Source organism: Pyricularia grisea, chromosome VI (assembly GCF_004355905.1).
Source record: "Pyricularia grisea strain NI907 chromosome VI, whole genome shotgun sequence".
Classification (NCBI taxonomy): domain Eukaryota; kingdom Fungi; phylum Ascomycota; class Sordariomycetes; order Magnaporthales; family Pyriculariaceae; genus Pyricularia; species Pyricularia grisea.
In genome coordinates, this window is record NC_044974.1 from 791,870 (window position 1) to 812,806 (window position 20,937).

Consider the following 20,937-nt stretch of genomic DNA (forward strand, 5'->3'; position numbering starts at 1 on the left):
CGGGCGGGATGGCACACCGCCATAGATCTCACTTGCTGAGAGGCTGCGATGCGGTTTTTGGGCTTCATTTTCGCAACCGGATTTTGTACAAGTCTACGTACCTTACTTGGCTTTACCTACCCAAGTGTGCTATTTTGCGATGGTTGGTTTCTGTATTCTGTGGTCCACTAATTGGACAAAAAAATGGTTTGTAATAATATCCCACATCACGTGTGATCTTGAATAAGGTAATCAAATCCCACCGGCTCCTAGCTTTCCAATCATTCTTTGAAATCAACATAGGATGAATGCACTGCTGTAATTCTGTAAATATATATCTTTGACTTGACGGCGGCGAGATCAAGTCGAATCCAAAAGATCCACTAATGCCTGCAAGAAAAACGCAACTTACCGTATCCATCGGTATCCTCTTACTCTCCATAGCTGCGTATTACTTGGTCAACCTTAATAACACCACAGTCACGACACCATCACCAACACCACCACCCCGCGAACCCGCCAAAATGTCCCGCCGCGCAACCAGAGGCGCCATCATCGCCCTCTCCCACGGCGGCGGGCCGCTCCCGCTCCTGGGCGACCCTCACTCCGCCGCCATGGCGGCCTCGCTGCGGACGCGGGTCCCGTCCATCCTGAAGCTCAACTCGCCGGACCCCGCAGAGCGGCCAAAGGCCATCATCCTCGTGACGGCCCACTGGATCGCCAAGTCGCCGCGCTCCTTCCCCGAGGTCACCTCTGGGGCGCGCCCGGAGCTCATCTACGACTACTACGGCTTCCCGCCCGAGAGCTACAAGTTCAAGTACCCGGCGCCGGGGAGCCCCGAGCTGGCCGCGAAGCTTGCAGCCGTCGCCGCCGACCACGGCCTGTCGCCGCGCCTGCACGAGGACCGCGGGTGGGACCACGGCGTGTTCGTGCCGCTGCTGCTGGCGTGGCCCGGGGCCGACGTGCCGGTGCTGCAGGTGTCGGTGCTCGGGGGCGACGACGCGCGCGCCCACTTCCGCCTCGGCCGCGCGCTGGGCGAACTGCAGCGTCGCGAGGCCGAGGCCGGCAACGGCCCCATCGCCATTGTCGGCTCCGGGTTTGCTTCTTTCCACAACCAGCGCCTCATGTTCTCGGGCAACACCACCGGGTCTGAAGCCTTCATGTCTGGCCACAAGGCCTGGAACGCCGCCGTCACCGACGCCGCCACCACCAAGGACGTCCAGGCCAGGGAGGACAAGTTCGCCGCCTGGAGGAGCTTCCCCGACGCCTTTGTCAGCCATCCACCTCGTGGGGCGGAGCACTTCATGCCGCTGGCCGTTTGTGCTGGAGCTGCTGGAGAAGAGGAAGCAAAATTCTACATTGACGACTGTATGGGATTGGACATCTATTCGTATTATTGGGACTGAGCAGACATTTCGCTGACTCTGAAATGAACTAAACTGGGCTATGGGCAGCTGCATATATGGAGGCGTTATTTGGAATAATTATTTTGTGCATTGTCAGGAACAGCAAATTTGAGTTATATATTATAAGAACCAATTACCTTATTGCAACAACTCCGAATGAGTTTTGGAACCTGCCATTTTACGCTTTAGCCTTGTCGTCAAGCACTTCAAGGTATGCTTACCGAAGTTATGTGAGTGCATCTTGCTTTAAACCACGGCCAATCATACTAATCACTGCAAGCCATGTTCGAATATGTAGATATTCATCTAGCGTATTCTCCTAGCGCTGTGGGCATGCAATCCGGTCCGTCCGTATACACCCCAGGAACCCCTCGCCGCACCGCATGCAGAAAAAAAAAATGTTACAAAGACTAAAAATTTGCTGTTTCCATCATGAAGTGCCAAAGGGCATGAGAAATATGGAAAGATACAAAATGGACTTGGTCTAAAATCTGGTTGACTGTCCAGATGAAACCCACCCTAGGCAAAGTAGCTCTTCCAGAGAACACCCTCCAAGTCCTCGAGCTGTTCCGAGGTGAAGTACTGTGACGTTCGAAACAAGTTGTTAGCATCATGATACAGTGAAAATAGCATCAATGTTACGAAAGTCGACGAAAAGAAAATGTAGACTAACCTTTTGATCAACTCCCCAGCTGTCCTGTCGCGTCTTCTTGAACTCTGCCAAGATTGTCTTGGTAGCCTTGCCCACGATGCCAGGGTCACTAGCCGCATTCCTCGCCAAAAGCGCCAGCACCTCGGGCATCCACTTGGGCGGCGGGGTAAGGTACGGGAATGCCTCAATCAATGCGCCCAAGCCTAGGACCGCGGCATGCCGCGCCCTGATCTGAGCCTGAATATCCACTGGAGTCTCTGTGCCCGAAGATGTGCCCGAAGCTTGCAAAGCTCGCCTGGACTTGGGCATTGGGTTCTGACTCAACTGCTCTTCGAACCGAGCTTTGAGATTGTGGATGATAGGCTCACGGTAGACGTGCGGGGAACAGCGAATCATGCCTGCCAGTGTTGCGCATGCGCCATCGCGAACTTCCAGCTGAGCATCTGCAAGCATGTTGCTGACAGCGTCAAATAGAAGCGCTCTCTGAGGCGGCGCCGTGAGGAATAGTCGCCTGAAGTAGACAACCTGCATGTTGACCAGTGCCCTAAGCCGCTGGTGCCACGACGAAGCCGATCGGCCCACCTTGATAAGGGCTTTTATGAAGGCGTCATCCTCTCCCTCCCGCAATGGGATGTTCGGCAGATGGCGGTACACGTGGTATGCCAGGCGCATGAGTTCTGGGTCCTCTTTGACATCCATCATGTGCAAGAGTTGGTTGATGAACGGATCCGGGAAGAATTGGACTAGCTGAGTGCACTCATGTGAACTGAGCATCGTATCTAGCCACGCGAGTACCGTCTTGGAGCCCGAAGTGTAGCTGGAGGGGGTCTGCTGTCCAGGCTCACGTTCGTGGCGCCACTTTTCAAGTCGCTCAAAGACCTCTATAATCGTGTCCTTGAATTCGGAATTGGGCTGGTACGGGCGGATGCCTATAGACGAGGCTTCTTTGTTTTCTCGTAGAAGGGCATCAACGTTAGGGAAAGACTCGTGGTATCGACTGCGGTAAATCGTAGCTATGACCCTGCCAATAGACTCGCGAACCGACTTGTAGGGGTGATCAATGTGCGCGAGGAAGTCATCAAGAATAGGCTTCTCGTGACGGAAGTGCCAGCCTGAATTGTTGATCAGTAACTCCAGCAGCTGCAACTGCGAGGATTCCTTGAACGCCGCGTTCGAGCTCATATCCAACCTGAAGGCTCCTATGCTCTTCATGAACTCGGGGAACTTTCGGGGGTCTTTGGCGTCAGCTATGACATGGAGACATGTCATCCAGTAAGACAAATTGTCTGGCGTTAGGTCCTCGGCTAGAATCTTCAACATCCAAGGAGCTGCGAACTTCCAAATTTTGGCCCGCATCTCTATCGGGTCTTCAGCGCTTCCCGACAAAAGAGCTCCAAGGATTTCGGATGTTGCTCGATGCTGATGTTTGTCACTACCATCGCCATAAACATCCTTGACGAGATCGATAATGTCTTCCAGCTTGACCGTGGTGACGTTGTAGTTCATCAGATCGAAGAGGTGAATCAACAGAATAGCGTTTTGCATCCTAAAGCGATCATTGACACTGTCCCTAGGCTCTTGCTTCATGTACTCAAAGCATTGCTTGAACCAGTCTTTGTCCAGCAACTTGCCGATTTGCTCTCGTGCGGCCTTCTCGACATCATCATAATCTTCAAAGGGCAATGGGCGGGATCGCATAGCCAGGAATTTCTTCCCCCAAACAAGCCACCCGGGGTGGTCGGTGTCCACGTAAAAGTCTGGAGTGTTATCGTAATCCTCAAAGCCTTTGAGGAAGCGGTCTGTCCACTGCGGATCATCTTCAGGCACTTGGACTTCGATTGTCTGCTGGTCTTTGACCTCCTCGGCCAGGAATTTGCGATAATCGTGATCATAGACAGCGCGCATATCGATAGTAGTGAAGAGCGTACTAAACGCCGACTGGTAGCCACTCCTCAGACCCGGGTGTGGATCATTGGTGCCCTTGACGACGAGATCAATGTACTCGGGAGGTGCAATAGTGTCAAATCGGCTACTCAGGTTTGTAGCAAACAGAATGCACCTCGTCGCCACCTTCCAATGGCTCACCCGTGCCATCTCGGTAAGCTCCAGGCCTAGTGCTGACTTCTTCGCTTCAACCTTGGCACGACGCTCTAGAATAAATTTGTGCCGTTTCTTAATCCGCGCAGAGCAGTCGTCGGCGGGCTTGATCCCATCAATGATCGAGTCATCCTTGAGTATCAAACGTTCCAGCGGTCTACCAAAGTCCATCAAAGAATAGAGCGCGGTGGAACCTAATGCCTGTATGGATGCTTTATCCACATTCGCTGTCTCCAGATACATTCTCATAAAATCACTGGCGAACCGCCAATCCTTCATAAGCGTCTTGAGAAGGCTAGTGAAGAGTAAGGTATACATGGCACCCTTGATGCGATCGTGATTGACTTCATCAAGAGCAATGCGAAGCTTTTTGAGTAGCATTGGAATGACTAGTGGCCTCCCGCCAATAAGTACTTTCAAGGAAGAGTCCTGCGAACCTTGTGCAACCCTACGCACGTCTGCGTAGACGGAGGTACAGGATTCTGCCAGATCTAGCAGAAGCTGCTTGTCGAGCTCGCCCTTTTGACGGTATGATGCGTTGTATTTGACGCGTTGGAGCTGGTATGCATCGGCTCGCTTGACGAGTAGAGGACGGGGATAAGGTTTTCGTAGTCCGCTCACCTTGAACGGGCCCACGTCTGCCTTGTAGAGGCGGAGGAGGCGCTCAAGCGGATGCGCAGATCTCTCAATGCCAACATCTGTTATCCATGTCCGATACGCTGCATATAGAGCAGTGAAGCACGGGACGTCGTCTTCCTGTTCGGCAATCAGGAAACGGTGCGTTCGTGAGAGAGTGCGGCCTATGTCTTCCCGTAGTTGATGGATATGCTCGTAAAGAGTACTACTACGATCCAGGAGATATCCCGCGGGGTAAATGTATTTTCGCTTCAGTTCGTCATCATCTGCTGCTTCAGCCAGAGGGTCGTCATCTTCGTCCATCGCGGTGTCGCCGTCCGTATCCATGCTGTCATCTTGTTCAGCGACATGACCGTTCGCCTTGTGGTTCACGACTCGTTCAGGATCAAAAAGAGCCGACACACCGGATATCACCAGGCGGATCCGTGAGAGGACTCTCGAAACCTCGTCACTCCATTCCTTGTTTTTCGCTGATCTTGCAATTGGAGAGTCGTCACTCATCAAAGTCTCCAATCGTTTTGATGCCGCGTGTGCCTGCAGCTCAAACAACTCAACAGCAAACTCGATTTCTTCCCGAGATGGACGGTGCCAGTGGATGGTGAGATCTGCAGGGGCAGTGACGCGACCCCAGTGTTCAACTCCTAGGCCCTTGGCGATGACATCCGGCTCGAAAAGCGCGTTGTCGAGAGTGTAGGTATGGGTAAGGTTCAGGAGAAGATGGTGGACAAAATTCGAGATGTGAATAGTTGGCAGTCCGCGACACTTTTCCTGCATGTACTGGGCGATGCCCAGGAGCTCGGCCCGATACCGCAACACCTCATTGCCAACATGAACCACACACATGCTCAGCATGCTGACGTGCCAAACAAGAGCGCGATCTCGGGGCAAGACATCTGTGCCACTGCTCCGATCGGACGCAGCGCCGTTGTCGTCAATTTCGCTGCGGATGTTGGCTATGAGCATCGGAATGAAGACCTTGAGCGTCTTTTCCGGGTTGACTTTGCACAAAGCATTGCATATCCAGGCCATGGCATCACGTGCCTGATGAACGACGTGAGTTGAAACAAAGTTTGAGAGCTTCTCGAGAGCAATCTCAAACAGCTCTGGTGACAAAGAAGCAAAAAGTGGGGTTAATGCCGCCGGCAAGGTATTGATGACATTGTCCTCGGGAGAGCCAGTTCGCAGGTGTGAAGAGTCGGGGAGGTTCTCTAGGAGGGTAAAGACTTTGCCAAGCAACGCAATGATGAATTCTCCAAACCCAGCCGTGGAAGAACGGACAATGGCTTCTTCCATCTCGTCGGTGAGCTCCTCGTCGTAGTTGATCTTAACATCTTGACCTTCTTGCTCCATTCTATCCATCTCTCCCTGTACAAACTGCATGGCAAGTGAGGTGTCGTGGACATCGTCATGCTCTTTGATAAGGGACACCAAAGGAATGCTGTAAGCCACACTTTGGAAAAAGTTCAGTGTGTATTGCGTCTTCCCCAGATCATTCGCATCGATGCCGGGCAGTGCTAAAGCCATCAACGCTGTTATATGGCATCTGAACCCCTTTTGACGAGCCATTATGTTGGTGATCATTTGAAGTCCACAGAGACTGGCCGTCGTTCGATGGACTTCAACCAGCCCTTGCAAGCTAGGGTAAAAGCGCTGAAGGGCACCCGGGAGGATGAGATCGGGTTGCAGGTATGCAAGACCCTGCAACGTGGAGTAGTAGTAATTGGCGACCTTGGAGCTCTTGGCAAACAATCCCATGAAAGTAACTTCCCTGAGAGACAAAACGAATCTCTTTTTGAGCTCATCGTTGATCTTTCGATCGGCCGGAAGATTGAGCTCCCCACTCTGCTCTCTGTTCCATCTCGAGACGAAAATGTCAGTGAGATAATAAGTGAGCTGACCAAGGAATTGAGCCCAAGAGCCGTGATTTGACGGGTGGAAAAAAGTGTCGATTGACTCCATCAGACCCTCGAGACTCAGCAGTATCGAACTATCTTTCCCCAGACAATGGGGTGACAAGGAGTGTACGATCCATCGGGCAATCATATACGGCACAGGATACTTTTTCTTGTCCTTCTCCAGGTACACTGCCAGACCCGAAGAGTAATCTAGCGTTGTGTAGGGAGAGTTGGCCTGGCCAACCGGAATTTCGGTGAGCCGCAGGATAGCCGTGAAGATATAATCAGACTGATCCTTGGTGAAGATGCCGTGTTCTGAGAAAGGCACATCATTGCATCCTAAGTAGTCCCGTGACATCCGTGAAAATACATCGATGAAGCACTGGTCAAATATTTTAGACCTATTAACCAGTGACCAGATGTGAAATAGAGTCGGGAAGTACTCGGAAGGTTGGGAAAGTTCGTCGGTCGAGGCCGACGGGGTTGATGGCAGCATGGTAGTGACGAGAGCGAGAACGATATACGCGTTTGTCAAGTCCGATGTGCTGAAGAATGGCAGAAACTCGTCCAACATCTCGCGCCTTGAACTGGGGTCAAAGTATATCTGCGAATGTAGGCAGAGCCTGAGCAGATGCCGTTGCGATCGACGCCGGCGGCTCTGGTGTGATGGGCATTCCGACGGGAGAACCAGCGCCTTGATTTCCTTCCAGAGGGGTCGCCAGTCGAGAACGAGATCTTCTACTGGCTTGAGGTAGTGCTTTCTCCTGTGTCGGGATAACGTATGAGTTAGCAGCTATACGACTCGACGGTGCTGAGGATGGGATAGGCGGCTGCAAGAGACCATAGCCAGAGTGGGTCATTCTGCCCCCTCCATCCCCTCAAGTCAGTCTTGATCACCTAGCGTACCTTGTGAGAGTGACCAGCATCTTTGTAAAACGGTCTGCTGTATTCGTATCGAGACCTGGCGCCAATGCCAGGTGATAGTACACCTGAACCAGTTTGGAACGGAGCTCTCGCGTCATCTCAAATTTGAGATTCAACCAGCCTTGCAGCTCCCTAGTCCAGTGCAAGGCACCAGGCGAAAAGTCCTCGGCCATGATGGACATGTAGAGGTTCTTGAGGATGCCCGCCAGGGCTTCATCGCGATAGCTCTCATCTTCGACGGGGTAGGGCAGAAGTCGCTGGTAGGCAAAGGTTCGGGGCCTGTATCGCTTGTCATTGTCTTCGGAGTTCTTGGATACCGTCAGGCCGGGCGATGTGGCTCTAGATATCGAATCGGCCGACACTCCGAAGTGCCCGCCGACAAAATGCAGCGCAGCCGCAGCGTGCCCGGCCGCGAGCGAGTCCGCCGAGGTGGCGTGCGTTTCCGCCTCATCCATGGCTGATTGTGCGTGGCGAGTCGGTTGGTGGGCGATCAATTGGTTAGATGTGGAGGGGATGCGAAATGGGAGCAAGTCGGTCTAAATAAAAACAAGGGTCGAAGGCCGATGGTGGCGGCGTGGATGAGTGCGCACGCGTGGCATCGAAACTGCCTGGTTCTGGATGACGTTGTGGATCGCTGCCTCAGAGGCGCGACTGAATCACTGGTAAACTCAGCCGAACGATCTGGCGTCAGCATGAATCGACGCCTATTCGCCAAGGTTCACCCAAGATAAATGATATGTCTGTTTCGTTTTCGCGTGCGCTCACCTCCGCTGATAGATTATAAATGATACCAAGTGCAGCAGACGATGGAATGGAGGGGTTGGTAGTGCAAACAATGATAGTCAACCCTGTCCAGATGGGATTCAGAGACCATCTCGGGTCTGCCATAGCAGCTGACATCTCCCTAGCTTCCTTCCATGTGCTGCATCATGACACTGTTGGTCCAAGCTCCTCAACGCTTTGGCTGCTCCATCCCGAATCAGACATGGGTCAGTGATCAATTGGTTAGGAAGCAGGTAACAGTCACTTAAACTGGCGTTTTAGTGGTGATCCTACGCGCTGAGTAACAGATATCAGATGGCTACTTTCGTCAAACGGGCGGCCCACTTTCTAGCTGATTAAGCCCCTCTTCCTACGCCACCTTCTTCGCGATTGGCTGTGATTTGCGATTTAACGCACATGCAAAGCCGTTTATTGTATGTCCTCCATCAATATCATGATCTCAAAGATTGCCGTCCTCAATCAATATTGGTGGTTTGACAACGTCGGGAACGCATCGAATCACCGAAAATGCATGTATAAGCTACCGATCGGAATGAAATTTGAACACCGACGGTCGGCGATCGGGGAATTTTGGTGTTACATAACTGCGTTGCCTACCTACCATGCTACCTACCTAGGTATGTACTAGATCTAGAGTTTGGTTGTCCGAGGCAAGACACCAACGCAACTAACTTTCCCAAGTTTTCCCCATGACATTTTTGCACACCGTTGCATCCAGTTTGTCCGGTCTATACAACATTCAAGACGGCCAGTCTGGTTCCGGGCAGTGAGCAGTGTAACGATCTGTTCCCTTATTACCGGTACGATTAAACTCTGGCTTGGTAAGCATCTAATGTCACAGCGACGACTGCCGAGCCACATCCAGCATAGTCAGTCAAGACTTGTCATTTAGATGGATGCTATCTTTAGACTGATCTACTGATGACAATCCTACATACTCGTTGAGAATCAGCCCTATAATATATAGAGTAATTCTCCATCCACGACCCTGACTCAAACAAAGCCACCACGTAACAGCAAAGTATATGTACGTCACTTTTGAGTTGGTGCGGGCCATGATAGCGCTCAGATCTAAGATGGCCGTAGAGATGGGACACTGCACCCGGGTCGGGTTTACCACTGTTTTGCCACAAAAGCAAGGGTCGGACACCCCTCCGTGAACCCTATCCAAGAGGTCGGGCCAACAGCTTAACTTAATTTAACTCTTATAAGACCAAGTTGGTATAAACACTCCCCTGAAGCTGGTGAATCCATCACCGCAAGCCTGAGTGAGAGATTCGTACACTGAGTCTTTGGGGGTCACCGGGTACTAAGAAAAGAAGAAGGCGCCCTCGCAATAACACACTTTGAGGTACATGGCATATCTGGAAGACGACTATAGCTGTTTTGTGTCGAGTTTATCTAGCAACATGTCATCCAATCATTCGAACGTGTCGAACTCTGTTAACACATGGCAATCATGCGTGTTCATCTCGAAGAAAAAAGGACGCGGAAGCCATGTAAGCGCACACCGTGACATTAGGCGGCATGACCTACCCTGTACCAAGACTCGATCACAATTAGCGATGCGGGAATTGAGCTTGGTTGACGACATGTCATATGAAGCCCACGCCTAGCTTTGTAGGTACTGAAAACCCCGAATAAAAAGGGGAGGCAGGGTACCGGTTCCACAGCTATCTGCTTACTTACCCTTGATTACCCTATCCAGACCCTGTCATGATAACAAAGCCAGCAACAGATTATCTTGAGCTGTCTTGGGGATAAACGCAATGCCTTGCTTTTTTAAACCCTGAGGTTAAAGGCCAACTTAAAATGGACGAGAAAGTATAAATAAGTACACATCAATGAATAAGTAAATGAAAGATCTGCGCCAACGAGGAGGCACAAATCTGTGCAGCAGCGCATACCAACCGAGAACAGTTACGTGTCTTCCTCGAGGCCCATACCGCAATTGCATTGGCGCAGAGAGGGGTAGCAACCATCAAGAAGTTCCATTATTTGACGTACTATAATACATTTAGCGTATCCGGAGCATGCATTTGTATGCTGCTGGTCTTCTAGACACCCCATATGGATTGGGGGTTGCGCTCGGGGTCACTTGTAGGTTGAAAGTCAGGTTTTCTGTATACCGTGAGGCAAGGCTGCCTGAAAGGTTAAAGCTTTTGGTTCGTAATTCGTGGTACGCTATACCTGCATGCCAACATCTCCACACAACCATACATTAGTGCAAGTCAATACCAAGGCCGCGGCAGGCTTCACTTCAATATACGATACTTCTTCGTATTACTGACGGATCGTCTCGATAGCAAAGTCTCCACACAGCAACGGGCCGAGAAGCTTCGGCCAGAAACCGTGCACGACCCGATCCTTTGAAAGTCATGAAGATCGACATTTCTTGTGGTGTGGTTGGCCCTGTCTGTTGCCCTGTCATAATGCAGACCCCTATCCTCCAGTTTTGTTTTACCAGAAAGTCCTAGTAAGCACACTCAACACTCGCTTGGCTATCGTTGTCGCATATGCGCGTCGGGGTGGGTGGTCATACGATTACCGGTCATGGGGTGTGTGCCGAGGTGATGAATTAATAATTGATAATAATTTTCTCGCCTGGGTTCAAGGACGGTATTCATGCCACTGTGCCAAGGTGTCAATGGCACATACACTGAATCGTGCCACCCTAGTCGGCTCCGCTCTACACACCGCCGTTAGTGCGTATGATATTCACCAATACCCCCGTAGTGGTAATGATTCACGGTGCCATTTGGCCATGGCAGGACTGTACGTGATCAGGGAAGGTCTTAAGGCAGACAATCACCATAAAAGTGATGCGCGCTTCATCTAACCAACCAGGTGCACAAAAGTATCCTGAAACCAGTTACCCAAGGTGGTTCAGAAGGATAGGATGCTCCTCTGGGTCCCCTTGTCAATGCATGGGAACAATGAAGTGGCAACCAACGCCAACACTATTCCCCTCGAAGGAGTGGGATTTTGGAGGGGTTACATATTGAAACACAAGAATAGTGAGGGGTTGATATACTTCTCAGTTTACAAGTCTTGTTTGGCAATTTTTTCTTTCTTTCTTTTCCCACTCAAGCACCTCTGAGAATACACAGCGTACATAATAGAGAGAGAGATTAATTTCCACCGCTGCTTGTTCGTCAAAAATGCCTAACAAGACCGAGTTGTACAAGCTCCGCCCTCTGGGCTGGGAGAACGACGCGGAGGAGGAGCGGATACACACCACCTCGCTGGACTACCTCGCAGCCATGACGTACAACTCGTACGCCATCTACTTCAAGCTCGAAGACAGTCAGCGGCCCAAGGTGGTCGAGGCGCTCAAGGCTGGCCTTGAGAGGACCCTCTCCCAGTGCCGGCACCTCGTGGGCAGGATGGAGAAGAACGACGACGATGATGACCACTCGTTCGTCAAGAGGAAGGATGACACGGTCGACCTTATGGTCGAGTACTGGGATGAGGCTGCCGACGTGCCGTCCTTTGAAGAGCTTGAAAAGGTCCATTTCGCGACCAAGAACCTTGGTGATACTGTTCGATTTAGCACTCCCGGTATGGAGTATGGAGAGAAGCCAGAGTGCCATCCTGACAACGTAGGTTTTACATGGCATTTACAAGTCAATAATGTTGATAAGTGGCTCAAGGCTTGCCCAAGCTGACTATGTACCGCCGAATCTTTCTTCACAGAAACCCGTCCTGGCAGCCTTCAAGGCCAACTTTATACGCGGAGGGCTCATGTTCGTCATGAACCACCACCACTACTGCCAAGACATCATGGGCTGGGTCTGGTGCGCGCGTCAGCTGGCGGGCAACTGCGCAGCGGCCATGAACGGCACGGCCCCTCCCCCCTGGGACCCGGCCGCCATAACGGACGGCAAGCGCTTCACGGCCAACGTCGCATCGGCGCAAAAGGTGGACGGACCGAAGCCTCCGGAGCGTCACCCGGACCTCAAACCATCGTCTTGTCTGCTCTTCCACCTGCCCAAGAGCAAAGCCGAGGAGCTCAAGAAGCTGGCCATGCCCACGGACCCGTCCAAGCAGTGGATCTCGACGTACGACGCCTTCACGGCGCTGCTGTGGCGCCTCCTGACCAAGCATCGACGGGTGCTGTACGGCGCCAAGGACGAGGACGCGCCGCTGCTGGCCGAGGCCATCAACTTCCGCCTCAACGGCCGGCTGAACCCTCCCGTGGCGGAAAAGTACCAGCGCAACCTCTTCTTCGCCGCCGCGTCGGCGAGCCTGCCGGAGCAGCTGACCACGGCCCAGGTGGCCGAGACGGCGCCGCTGTACGAGCTCGCCGCCAAGATCCGGGCCATGACGCAGAGCATGACGCAGCAGGCGCTCGAGGCCACGCTGGCGCAGTTGGCCGTCGTCCGCGACAAGACGTGCCTCTTCACGCGCGTCAACTCGTTCCCGCCCTTGACTATAGTCACCACCGACTGGCGCGAGGCCGTCCTCGACAGCTACGACTTTGGGTTCGGATGCCCCCACGCCTACCGCCACCTGTTCCCGGTCGTCACGGAGAATCTGCTCCTCATCTTCCCGCCTCGGACCAAGGGGCCACTGGGTGAGGATGAAGGGCCCGAGTTTGCCTTGTCCATCGAGAATGAGATTGTCGATGCGTTCTTGAAGGACCCCAAGTTCAAGAAGTACTTTGAGTTTAGGGGCTTTGAGCTCGAGAGCAAATGAACAGGAAACTCGGAATGATCAGGTACAGAACTTGTTATAGGGAGGAGGGTCTTGGCCTTCATTGGGCTATAATTGTACGTTCACGATGGTCTATAACGAATCCCTTATATGTAATACGATATATTCTACCCGTACCCTTGCAGAAAGTGCAGAAAGCTTGCGGTTTGTGCAGCCGATTAATGCTTGAATCACTCACACATCTCAAGAGAAGCAGCTAATGATGAGGGACTCGTGCAAATTGATCAATAAGAAATAATAAAATTCGTTGAACAACAAAAATTGACAAACCTCTCCACCCATCCACTGTATACCTAGTTGCCTAGACTAGCATTTGCTGACAGGCGGGGTTGATAATTTGCATGACCCTGAATTATCCAGGAGACATGGTGTGGTTGCCTGACCATAATCAGCAAGGTTCATGCTCAAAACGACACCGAGGTGTGGGAAGTGGGAATAAGTGCTCAACGGACTGTTTCGGGGTCCCACTCCTACAAACGGCTCGGCTAGGGACAACATGGTATCATCGATGGCATGCCCAACAAAGTAGAAGATCTACGGGTAACCCTGCTCTTCACGGGCTCTCGTCTTAAACTTCCCCGAATCCTTTACTTTTTTGTTTTTATTTTTTTTTCTTCTCACTTTTCTGCCCGCCACAGAAAGTAGGGCACCCTGCAACCCTGGTACCGGGGCTTTGGACAAGGGTCAAAATAGAGTTTCGGCAAAAGCAGGCGGCAAACGCGATTATTATCACATAGTGCCCAGCAACAGGACAGTCTTGAAGAGAGGGGCGACTAAAATGCGGATCCGGTGTTCGAACTCACCTTTTCAAATAAATACGTAGTACATGGTACAAATTGGCAAGCCCCACTTTGTACCGCCTGTGCTCACCAACCCGGCTATATTCGAATTTACCCTGTAATGACATACTATGTACAATCTGTTAAACCTGCTGTTTCCAGCTCCGTTTATTACCCCTATTTAATTGGCCGATTAGGTGTTTAGGAGCCCTAGGACTCACATTAATTGAGGGATTGGTGTGTGTATGTGTTGAGAGGCTTGGTCTAGCAAAATGAAAGAAGAAAACAACAACAGTGATGCATGCAGACGATGAATGATTTCTCCAATAGAATCTTCCAATGTGGTTTGGTATATAACATCTATCCTGTGATTAAATGGCAAACTCAGCCAAACTTTTGACAACAATAACTCCATCTCATACAAAACAATACTGCTTTTTTTTTTCTTTTTCCGCCTCCAAAAAAAAAACACTTGATCGTGGTCTTTTGTTTTCGTTTGCTTATCATACGTAGGTAGTACATTCTTCCGCTCCCCGGCAACAAGACACCGGAAGCAGCGGAAGCCATCAGCGTAACAAAAAAAGGGTTGCAACCAGGAATTACCTCGCGTTGCCATAGTAACTCTTCTTGCCGCCACGGCTCTGGGGACCATCGTGCCACGCGGACGAGACGAACCGTCCGCTATCGGCGATGGGGTCCGCACCGTACGGCAGGCCGTTTGTGGCGCGCTCGAGGTCCTCCTCGACGGCCACCTCCTGCTTGACCGTGACGGTGGTGGCCCTGAGGCGTTCTGTCGGGGCGGCATCGGACTTGGCCTCGTGCTGCAGGTACTCTGTCGAGTCCGACTTTGTCATGTCCCCGAGCTGGACGCTCTCGTCCTCGATCTTGCGCCAGGCCTTGGCGCCGCCGGCGCTGCTGCCAGGGGCCGTGCCCTGCTGCGTGTTGTTGAGCGTCGTGCCGCGCGAGATGTTGGAGCCCGACGCGCCGCTCCTCGCCGTCGTCAGCTTCATGCCCAGCTTGGCCTTGATTCGGTGAAAGACGCGGTGCTCGCGCACCAGCTTGGGTGCTGCTGGCAGGCACGAGATGACGAAACCGCATGTCATCTCGGCAAAGGCCCAGAAGATGACGGGGCCGAGCGTGTAGGTTACATCGGTGGCGTCGGCATATATGACGGTGGCAGCGACTCGGTTGATGGCTGAGATTACGGCGCTGTAGAAATGGTGGAGAAAAAAAAATAGTTCCGTGGGTTAGTGACTTCCATGTGGAAATTGAGAGATTCTTCTTTTTCGGTGGATTCAAGTTGTCATGTACGCGAGAGAAAAAAAAAAAAAAAAAAAAAAAAAGGGGTTGCAAAAACTTACAGCACACCCAGCCCAAAGACACCCGCTACACCGAGCTTCTTCTTGACTGACATGTTGAGTCCCCAGATGACTTTTTGCGGGAGGAAGAGCATGACAGCGTCGGTGAAGAGATGAATAGACGCCGACGCGAGCTCTATGGAGTGTTTGTTGATGTTGCAAACTCCAGCCACAGTCAGGTCGTAGATGGAGGCGTTAGGAATACACACAAAGTTTAGCAGCACGGTAATAACAATGCCGGTGGTGGTCTGCAAGAAGATGAGGAAAATGCAGGTCCACCAAAACAAGTTCCTCTGCACCGTGAACATTTCCATCCACTCAACCAAAATGGCGATCTTGAGACACGGGAGGACAATCGAGTAAAGGACTCCGGCAATGTAGACGTACTGGCAGTCGAGAAGAGTTTTCAGGGGTTAGTCCAAGACACCCTAGGCAGTTGCAGTGCGTAGTTTTTTTGGAGGCTTTTTTTTTCTGAAGAGAATAGACTTACATATGCTAGAGGGATCATATCCCTCATCACGACATCCCATTGATGCACAAATAGACCCGGGACATATACGACCTCGACTGCAGAACAGAAAGAGAAAGACGTGTTAGTTTCGTTTCCCAACGGTGGCATATCGAATAAATGTTGTTGCTTACAGCAGCAGTAGCTCCATCCGACATAGCAGCCATAACCCACCACGATCAAGACCTCTGGAATTGTCACCCGCCTGGCTAGTACAGCGAGATATCCTCTGATCAATAGACACAAGCTGGACACTGCGATGCAGAGCGACATAACTCCTATCGCGAGGCCATTCTCGTTCGAGGGATTGTCGAAGTTGGACACAGTTCCATTTGGAGGAGCCAGAGCAGGTCCAGATAGGATCTGCTCCTGTTGGTCCTTAGGTAGGTGAGGGATAGGATTATTTACTCCTGACATGATGTTCCAACGGCTCTATGGAGCGGGACGATCGGTAAGAGAGTCTGCTGGCTGGTAGGGCGAGGTTATAGGCACCGCGCAAGAGACTGCGAGAAGCTGCGACCGAGGCGAAGACTGAGCAGCATGCAGGCTCACGGCTTGCTGGTTTGTAAAGAATACAAGCTGTCGGCCGAGTGTTTATACAAGAAAAAAAGAAGGTCGACCAACCGAGAGGCTGGTGAATTTTGAGGCGCAAATAAAGGGGTTTCATGAAAAAGTTTCTGAATGCGACGCTGCACCCATTTATCACTGACCCCATGGAATCTTCCCACGGCAGGGTTGTTCAGCCTGACACAGGCGCCGCCGGGTAGAAACAGAGGAACTAAACCTTAAAAAACCACAACTAAGACGATCAGTGCTCCCCCTTTTACCCCATCAAACAGCAATGGCTGGGTTCGAAAGGTAACCGAAGCATCAAGACCGCAAGGTAGAAAACAGACCTCTGCCGATCGGAATCCACTCTTGTCCTTGCTGGCCTGCTTTTATTTTGCGATATGGTACGCAATGTGGATTTTTCTATCGGCTACCACATCAAGTGAGGCCACCGGGAGCGAGATTGGTACAAAGATTTTATTGGAGACCAAACCAGGACTGGCCTGTTTTTAATGCGCAATACGGTAGCTCGCCTCTGTTGTTATACCAGCCAAAAATGCTCAAGCTTCAAAGCATGGCGTAGGCGGGAGAGTATTTTGCCAACAAGTAAGTGGTCGGTCGCGTGGGCAGGCAATGAATTTTAGTGTCGTAGGGCAGAAGGTTATACACTACGTGATTCCGACACCAAGGCATGACACAGTCAGGATGATTCAAGTTATGAACGACACCAAGCATGTCATGAAGATGCGTCTTGCACAAATGTAATTTCGTGCATGGTACCACTCCCCCGGTCGACCCAAGATCATTTCTATCCAGCATTCGAGTTTCCCGTCATCTGAAAGTCTCCAGTTGAGGACCAGATCTGCATTATTCTTTTATTTTTCTGTTTATTTATTTATTTATCTTCTCTATTTTATTTTTTTGAGGGTCTGTCTCCAGACAAGTACATTTGACTGAGACGATCCCGCATTCGACCTTGTTTCTAATATCAACCTGTCTCCGTGGTTGACAGCTGTGCAAAACTTTCGATTACCCCCCTTGTCTTCTGCAAACGTGATCCTCTGTCTCCTTCCGGTATACCGCTCGATAAGCTATATATGATTTACTCTTTTTCTTTCGGGAGATTATGACGGATCTATGTTGTATAGGGTAAGGATGTGCTGAACTTACGGCAGGAATATTCATGCAGTACAAACTCAAAAGACAACTTGCTTTCAGATGACCACCTCTGCCTAGGTTCGACGCCCTTTCACCCATGTTCCGCCTCGAGGGACCCGGGCCCTTGATTCTGGGCTTGGATGAGCCGATCGCCTGGTAAGGAATTACTTTAAGGATCGCGCAAACTTGCATTGGAAAGAGTCGTGCGTGCGTAACCTCCACATATCAGATGATCAGGGCCCAGAACTATCTAGAGTTTGGTCGTCAAGCCTCGATCTAACAAGGGGACAAACTGGTCAAGGGACTCAAAGTCAATTTCTGCGAAATGAGCCATTGAAAGGTCGTTCCGCATAAACACAACAGTTCAACATGTTATTGCATGGTCACCTTTTTACCAAGGTAGGTGTTGGGTGAGGAGAATACATGTCAGCATCATCTCACTCTTGCGCCATCTCACACCGTCTTCGTACACAGACCAGACGACAGTGCTAGGAGGTGACAGGCCAACATGTCATGATCCCTGTATTAGCATTACTGGTACAGCTATAAACGAAATGCAACTCCGTGTATGCTCACAACCGAATCCAATCACCACAGGTGGGAAGTTCATGAATTACGGGCCCAATGAAAGGCCCTGGTCCTGTCAGTCCATCCATCCATCCATCCATTGCAAGGGGAGCTACCCGTAGTTCTCCCGCGTCTTTGCACCCCTGTGCCTTGCCAGCCTTCCTGTGCAAAAACCAGGATGTTCACTACTGCCGATCCCAAGACTGCGTAGGAGGTACGGTAGACAGGAGATTGAATTTCGAGAAAAACTGCTCATCCTGTCCGAGGAGCTGTATGTACGTAGATCAGTTATTTTAACTGCTACTCGCGAGCCGCAAACCGGATCACAGTACACATCGTCAAAACGCCTCCAAGACTTGGGCAAGGTAACAGTTGGAGAAGGTCGGCTAGACTACCGATAATTTGGCTGCCCCGTATGCCCACTAAAACAAAATATTTCAAATAAGACCACTACTATGAATTATTACCTACAGTGGAAAACCATGCCATGAAAGATACCTATTCAGGCCAGAATCAGTAACAGCCTGTCCATAGCCCACAAAGCACAGTACCAAAGTTGAGTTCAGCCCAAAGTAGCGTAGGTACGACATGGTCCACGGTACAACATCCAGCCATCTGAACTTTAGCAAGATGCCATACCATACCATACCATACCCCACCCAGATAAGATTGTAGACCTACTATGGTAGTAACTCATGCTACAGACTAGTGGGACAGCTTCTCGATTGCCCGTGATTCGGAGAGCTGGCGGCCTGGATATGGGGATAGGCTAAGCTCGCCTAAAGGCCGTTCCTGGGTAATTAATACGCGGGATATAAGCCAAGACTTGCTACATAGGAGACGGAGACGAGGGTAAAAAGGACGGAGAAAAATGGGACACACGCGGGGTGAAAGAAAAAAAAAAATGAAAAAAAGAAGAAGAAAAAGCTAGAAGACTACAACGATGGTCCGACGTAGCATCATGATCTGTAAGAGAATTTGAAGGCGAGTAAAAGGAGGCAGGCGGGGCGGGAAAACCAATAAAAAGTGTGTACGATTCAGTTCCCTACATACCGCATTGTATACTATCCGTACCTACCTTATGTACGTGGTACATGGTAATTAGTACAGATGATGAACCCCTTCATCCAATGGACCAATCATGCAATAGATGGGGTAGCGACTGCGTTCCTGAACAGACTGTGTGTGTATGGAGTGAAATATAGCTCCACAAAAAAAAAAAAAAAAAAAAAAAAAAAAAGAGGGAACATCTTAGGTTTCGATTGAGTCAATTAAGGAGGGACAGATCAATTGGTTTCTCGGAGACAGATGCAGGGCCCAGAGTAGAGGAGAGAAGAGGGTTAACAAGAAAGATGGGGGAATAATAAACGACAAAGCCACTAACTGGCATTTGATCGATTCTCCCAATTGATCCCCCACACAAGATGATCAAACGACCCTCCTCGGGGCAGCCCGTCGCCCCTAGTCTAGACTAGTTGCCGTAATATAGTTCCGCTGCCCAGCCGAACCACAACCGCCCGGACCAAAGGGGCCGCAGACCCTCCCGTTCATCGTCACGGCCTCGGCTATTTCCGTCTCGCTAGACGACGAAGACGAAATAAAAGGGTACCACACCGCAGCGCATAAATAACAAAAAAAAAAAGATTTTTTTTTTCTCTCTTCAACCCTGCGTACACTGTACAGTAACCAGCCAGAGCAAACTTTAACCCCGGCTCCACATACCGTGATGGAGCCCCTACCCTGACCAAAGACCCCATCCTATAATACCATCGTATTACGTACTGTAACATCGCGAGACCCATTCTGACTGTGATGTTGCATTGGGAATTATATACTGTACAATCCATTACTACGACCTCGCTGAGAGTCTTGATTTGATGTGGTTATGCAGGGCGAAACTGGGGCCCTTGTAGTCATTTTTTTTGATTCGTCTACTAGTAGTAACGAGAAATACCATCCGACCATGTTACTGTGTATTACATAAATCTCGCTTTACCCCCGGTGAGGGGAAAAAAAGAGAAAAAAAAAAATGCTCACCGCATCCCGAGGCCCCATGCCAAGATCGGGAAGTTCCCCTGGTGCCTGGCAAACAGAAGGGATGTGAAACCGGCAAATGCATACCTTGGCATTCATGAGATAATAAAGCGTTCTCTGCATGACCAAGTACCCAAGCTCTACTGCCCTTGTTTGTAGAGCGCAGAACAAGATTTTTGATGTCTCCCAAGGAAGTTGTAGTACATGTCTACAAACTTAACACGGTTTTGGTGAGAGCATCTGGGCTGCGGGAGAACAAAGTCGCGGAAAAAGAAGATGAAGAACCCACTTATGTCGGTAAATCTATGTACATCGTTAGTTACCCTTTTGTCAGTCTCCAGCAGCATGAAGAGGTGAGATATGCCCCGCAAATGCGCTCTCGCCTGACATCGAAAGAGGTAAACGAAGATGCCGATCACACGAGCCCTGAAAGCAAAATAAATATATTTCGAACCATCAATCTGGTAAACTCAGGCAAACCCAAGGTACACAAAAGAGTACTGATATAACTAACCATCAAAACTACTTAAACAGGGAAGGGCCAGCTAAGAAAGCCACGGTTCGTCATCTTTCCCACAGATTGCGGTCCTTCTTCAACCCGGGCTGCCGGGCAACTGGTTATGGAAACGGCCGTTGCCAAGACCACGGAGAGGCCGAAACAGAACATGTTCCTTGACTACATGTCAGCATAATGCCCAAACAGCACACCTCGCATCCTTCCGAGGGGGTCTAATACAACACCTGCCTGATCAGTAATTCCTTCGGGTAGGCAATAAAGGATCCTTCCCGCAGAAGTAAGGGGGCCGCTGCTGCTTATTCTGCGGCTTTTCTTCGCAATTCGCCACACAGCCTCAGGAACTAATGTAATTCTAGACCCTCCCGATGGACTACTAGAG

General features: G+C 50.7%; 5 protein-coding genes across 5 annotated transcripts; 3 read left to right on the forward strand and 2 right to left on the reverse strand.

Moving 5' to 3' along the window:
* Positions 1–503: 503 nt before the first annotated feature.
* Positions 504–1,385, forward strand: PgNI_11365 (uncharacterized protein; the record flags this gene model as incomplete). The annotated part of the gene is made up of 1 exon (XM_031131332.1): positions 504–1,385. One exon carries the CDS (start codon positions 504–506, stop codon positions 1,383–1,385), a length of 882 nt encoding a protein of 293 aa, XP_030976911.1.
* Positions 1,386–1,601: 216 nt separating this feature from the next.
* PgNI_11366 (uncharacterized protein) lies at positions 1,602–8,344 on the reverse strand. Its single transcript, XM_031131333.1, has 3 exons — positions 7,572–8,344; positions 2,059–7,429; positions 1,602–1,967 (listed from the first exon to the last, which is right to left on the reverse strand). Exons 1-3 carry the CDS (start codon positions 8,042–8,044, stop codon positions 1,905–1,907), a joined length of 5,907 nt encoding a protein of 1,968 aa, XP_030976912.1. The 5' UTR covers positions 8,045–8,344; the 3' UTR covers positions 1,602–1,904.
* Positions 8,345–8,855: 511 nt separating this feature from the next.
* On the forward strand, positions 8,856–9,365 carry PgNI_11367 (uncharacterized protein). Its single transcript, XM_031131334.1, has 3 exons — positions 8,856–8,989; positions 9,054–9,193; positions 9,325–9,365. Exons 1-2 carry the CDS (start codon positions 8,884–8,886, stop codon positions 9,140–9,142), a joined length of 195 nt encoding a protein of 64 aa, XP_030976913.1. The 5' UTR covers positions 8,856–8,883; the 3' UTR covers positions 9,143–9,193; positions 9,325–9,365.
* A 1,712-nt stretch (positions 9,366–11,077) lies between these two features.
* On the forward strand, positions 11,078–13,283 carry PgNI_11368 (uncharacterized protein). The gene is made up of 2 exons (XM_031131335.1): positions 11,078–11,974; positions 12,069–13,283. Exons 1-2 carry the CDS (start codon positions 11,534–11,536, stop codon positions 13,068–13,070), a joined length of 1,443 nt encoding a protein of 480 aa, XP_030976916.1. The 5' UTR covers positions 11,078–11,533; the 3' UTR covers positions 13,071–13,283.
* Positions 13,284–14,098: 815 nt separating this feature from the next.
* Positions 14,099–16,931, reverse strand: PgNI_11369 (uncharacterized protein). Its single transcript, XM_031131336.1, has 4 exons — positions 15,868–16,931; positions 15,716–15,792; positions 15,229–15,611; positions 14,099–15,076 (listed from the first exon to the last, which is right to left on the reverse strand). Exons 1-4 carry the CDS (start codon positions 16,148–16,150, stop codon positions 14,467–14,469), a joined length of 1,353 nt encoding a protein of 450 aa, XP_030977041.1. The 5' UTR covers positions 16,151–16,931; the 3' UTR covers positions 14,099–14,466.
* Positions 16,932–20,937: the final 4,006 nt, after the last annotated feature.

What these genes read in the sequence shown, in the direction of transcription:
- PgNI_11368 (XM_031131335.1), top strand. Translation starts at nt 11,534, where the DNA reads ATGCCTAACAAGACCGAGTTGTACAAGCTCCGCCCTCTGGGCTGGGAG. An exon ending in CAGAGTGCCATCCTGACAAC is followed by an intron (nt 11,975 to 12,068) that starts GTAGGTTTTACA and finishes CTTTCTTCACAG; the next exon opens with AAACCCGTCCTGGCAGCCTT.
- PgNI_11366 (XM_031131333.1), bottom strand. Translation starts at nt 8,044, where the DNA reads ATGGATGAGGCGGAAACGCACGCCACCTCGGCGGACTCGCTCGCGGCC. An exon ending in ATGCTGGTCACTCTCACAAG is followed by an intron (nt 7,430 to 7,571) that starts GTACGCTAGGTG and finishes ATCCCGACACAG; the next exon opens with GAGAAAGCACTACCTCAAGC. An exon ending in GCTGGGGAGTTGATCAAAAG is followed by an intron (nt 1,968 to 2,058) that starts GTTAGTCTACAT and finishes CGAACGTCACAG; the next exon opens with TACTTCACCTCGGAACAGCT.
- PgNI_11369 (XM_031131336.1), bottom strand. Translation starts at nt 16,150, where the DNA reads ATGTCAGGAGTAAATAATCCTATCCCTCACCTACCTAAGGACCAACAG. An exon ending in CGGATGGAGCTACTGCTGCT is followed by an intron (nt 15,793 to 15,867) that starts GTAAGCAACAAC and finishes TCTGTTCTGCAG; the next exon opens with TCGAGGTCGTATATGTCCCG. An exon ending in GTCTTTGGGCTGGGTGTGCT is followed by an intron (nt 15,077 to 15,228) that starts GTAAGTTTTTGC and finishes CCATTTCTACAG; the next exon opens with CGCCGTAATCTCAGCCATCA.
- PgNI_11367 (XM_031131334.1), top strand. Translation starts at nt 8,884, where the DNA reads ATGTATAAGCTACCGATCGGAATGAAATTTGAACACCGACGGTCGGCG. An exon ending in CTACCATGCTACCTACCTAG is followed by an intron (nt 8,990 to 9,053) that starts GTATGTACTAGA and finishes AACTTTCCCAAG; the next exon opens with TTTTCCCCATGACATTTTTG.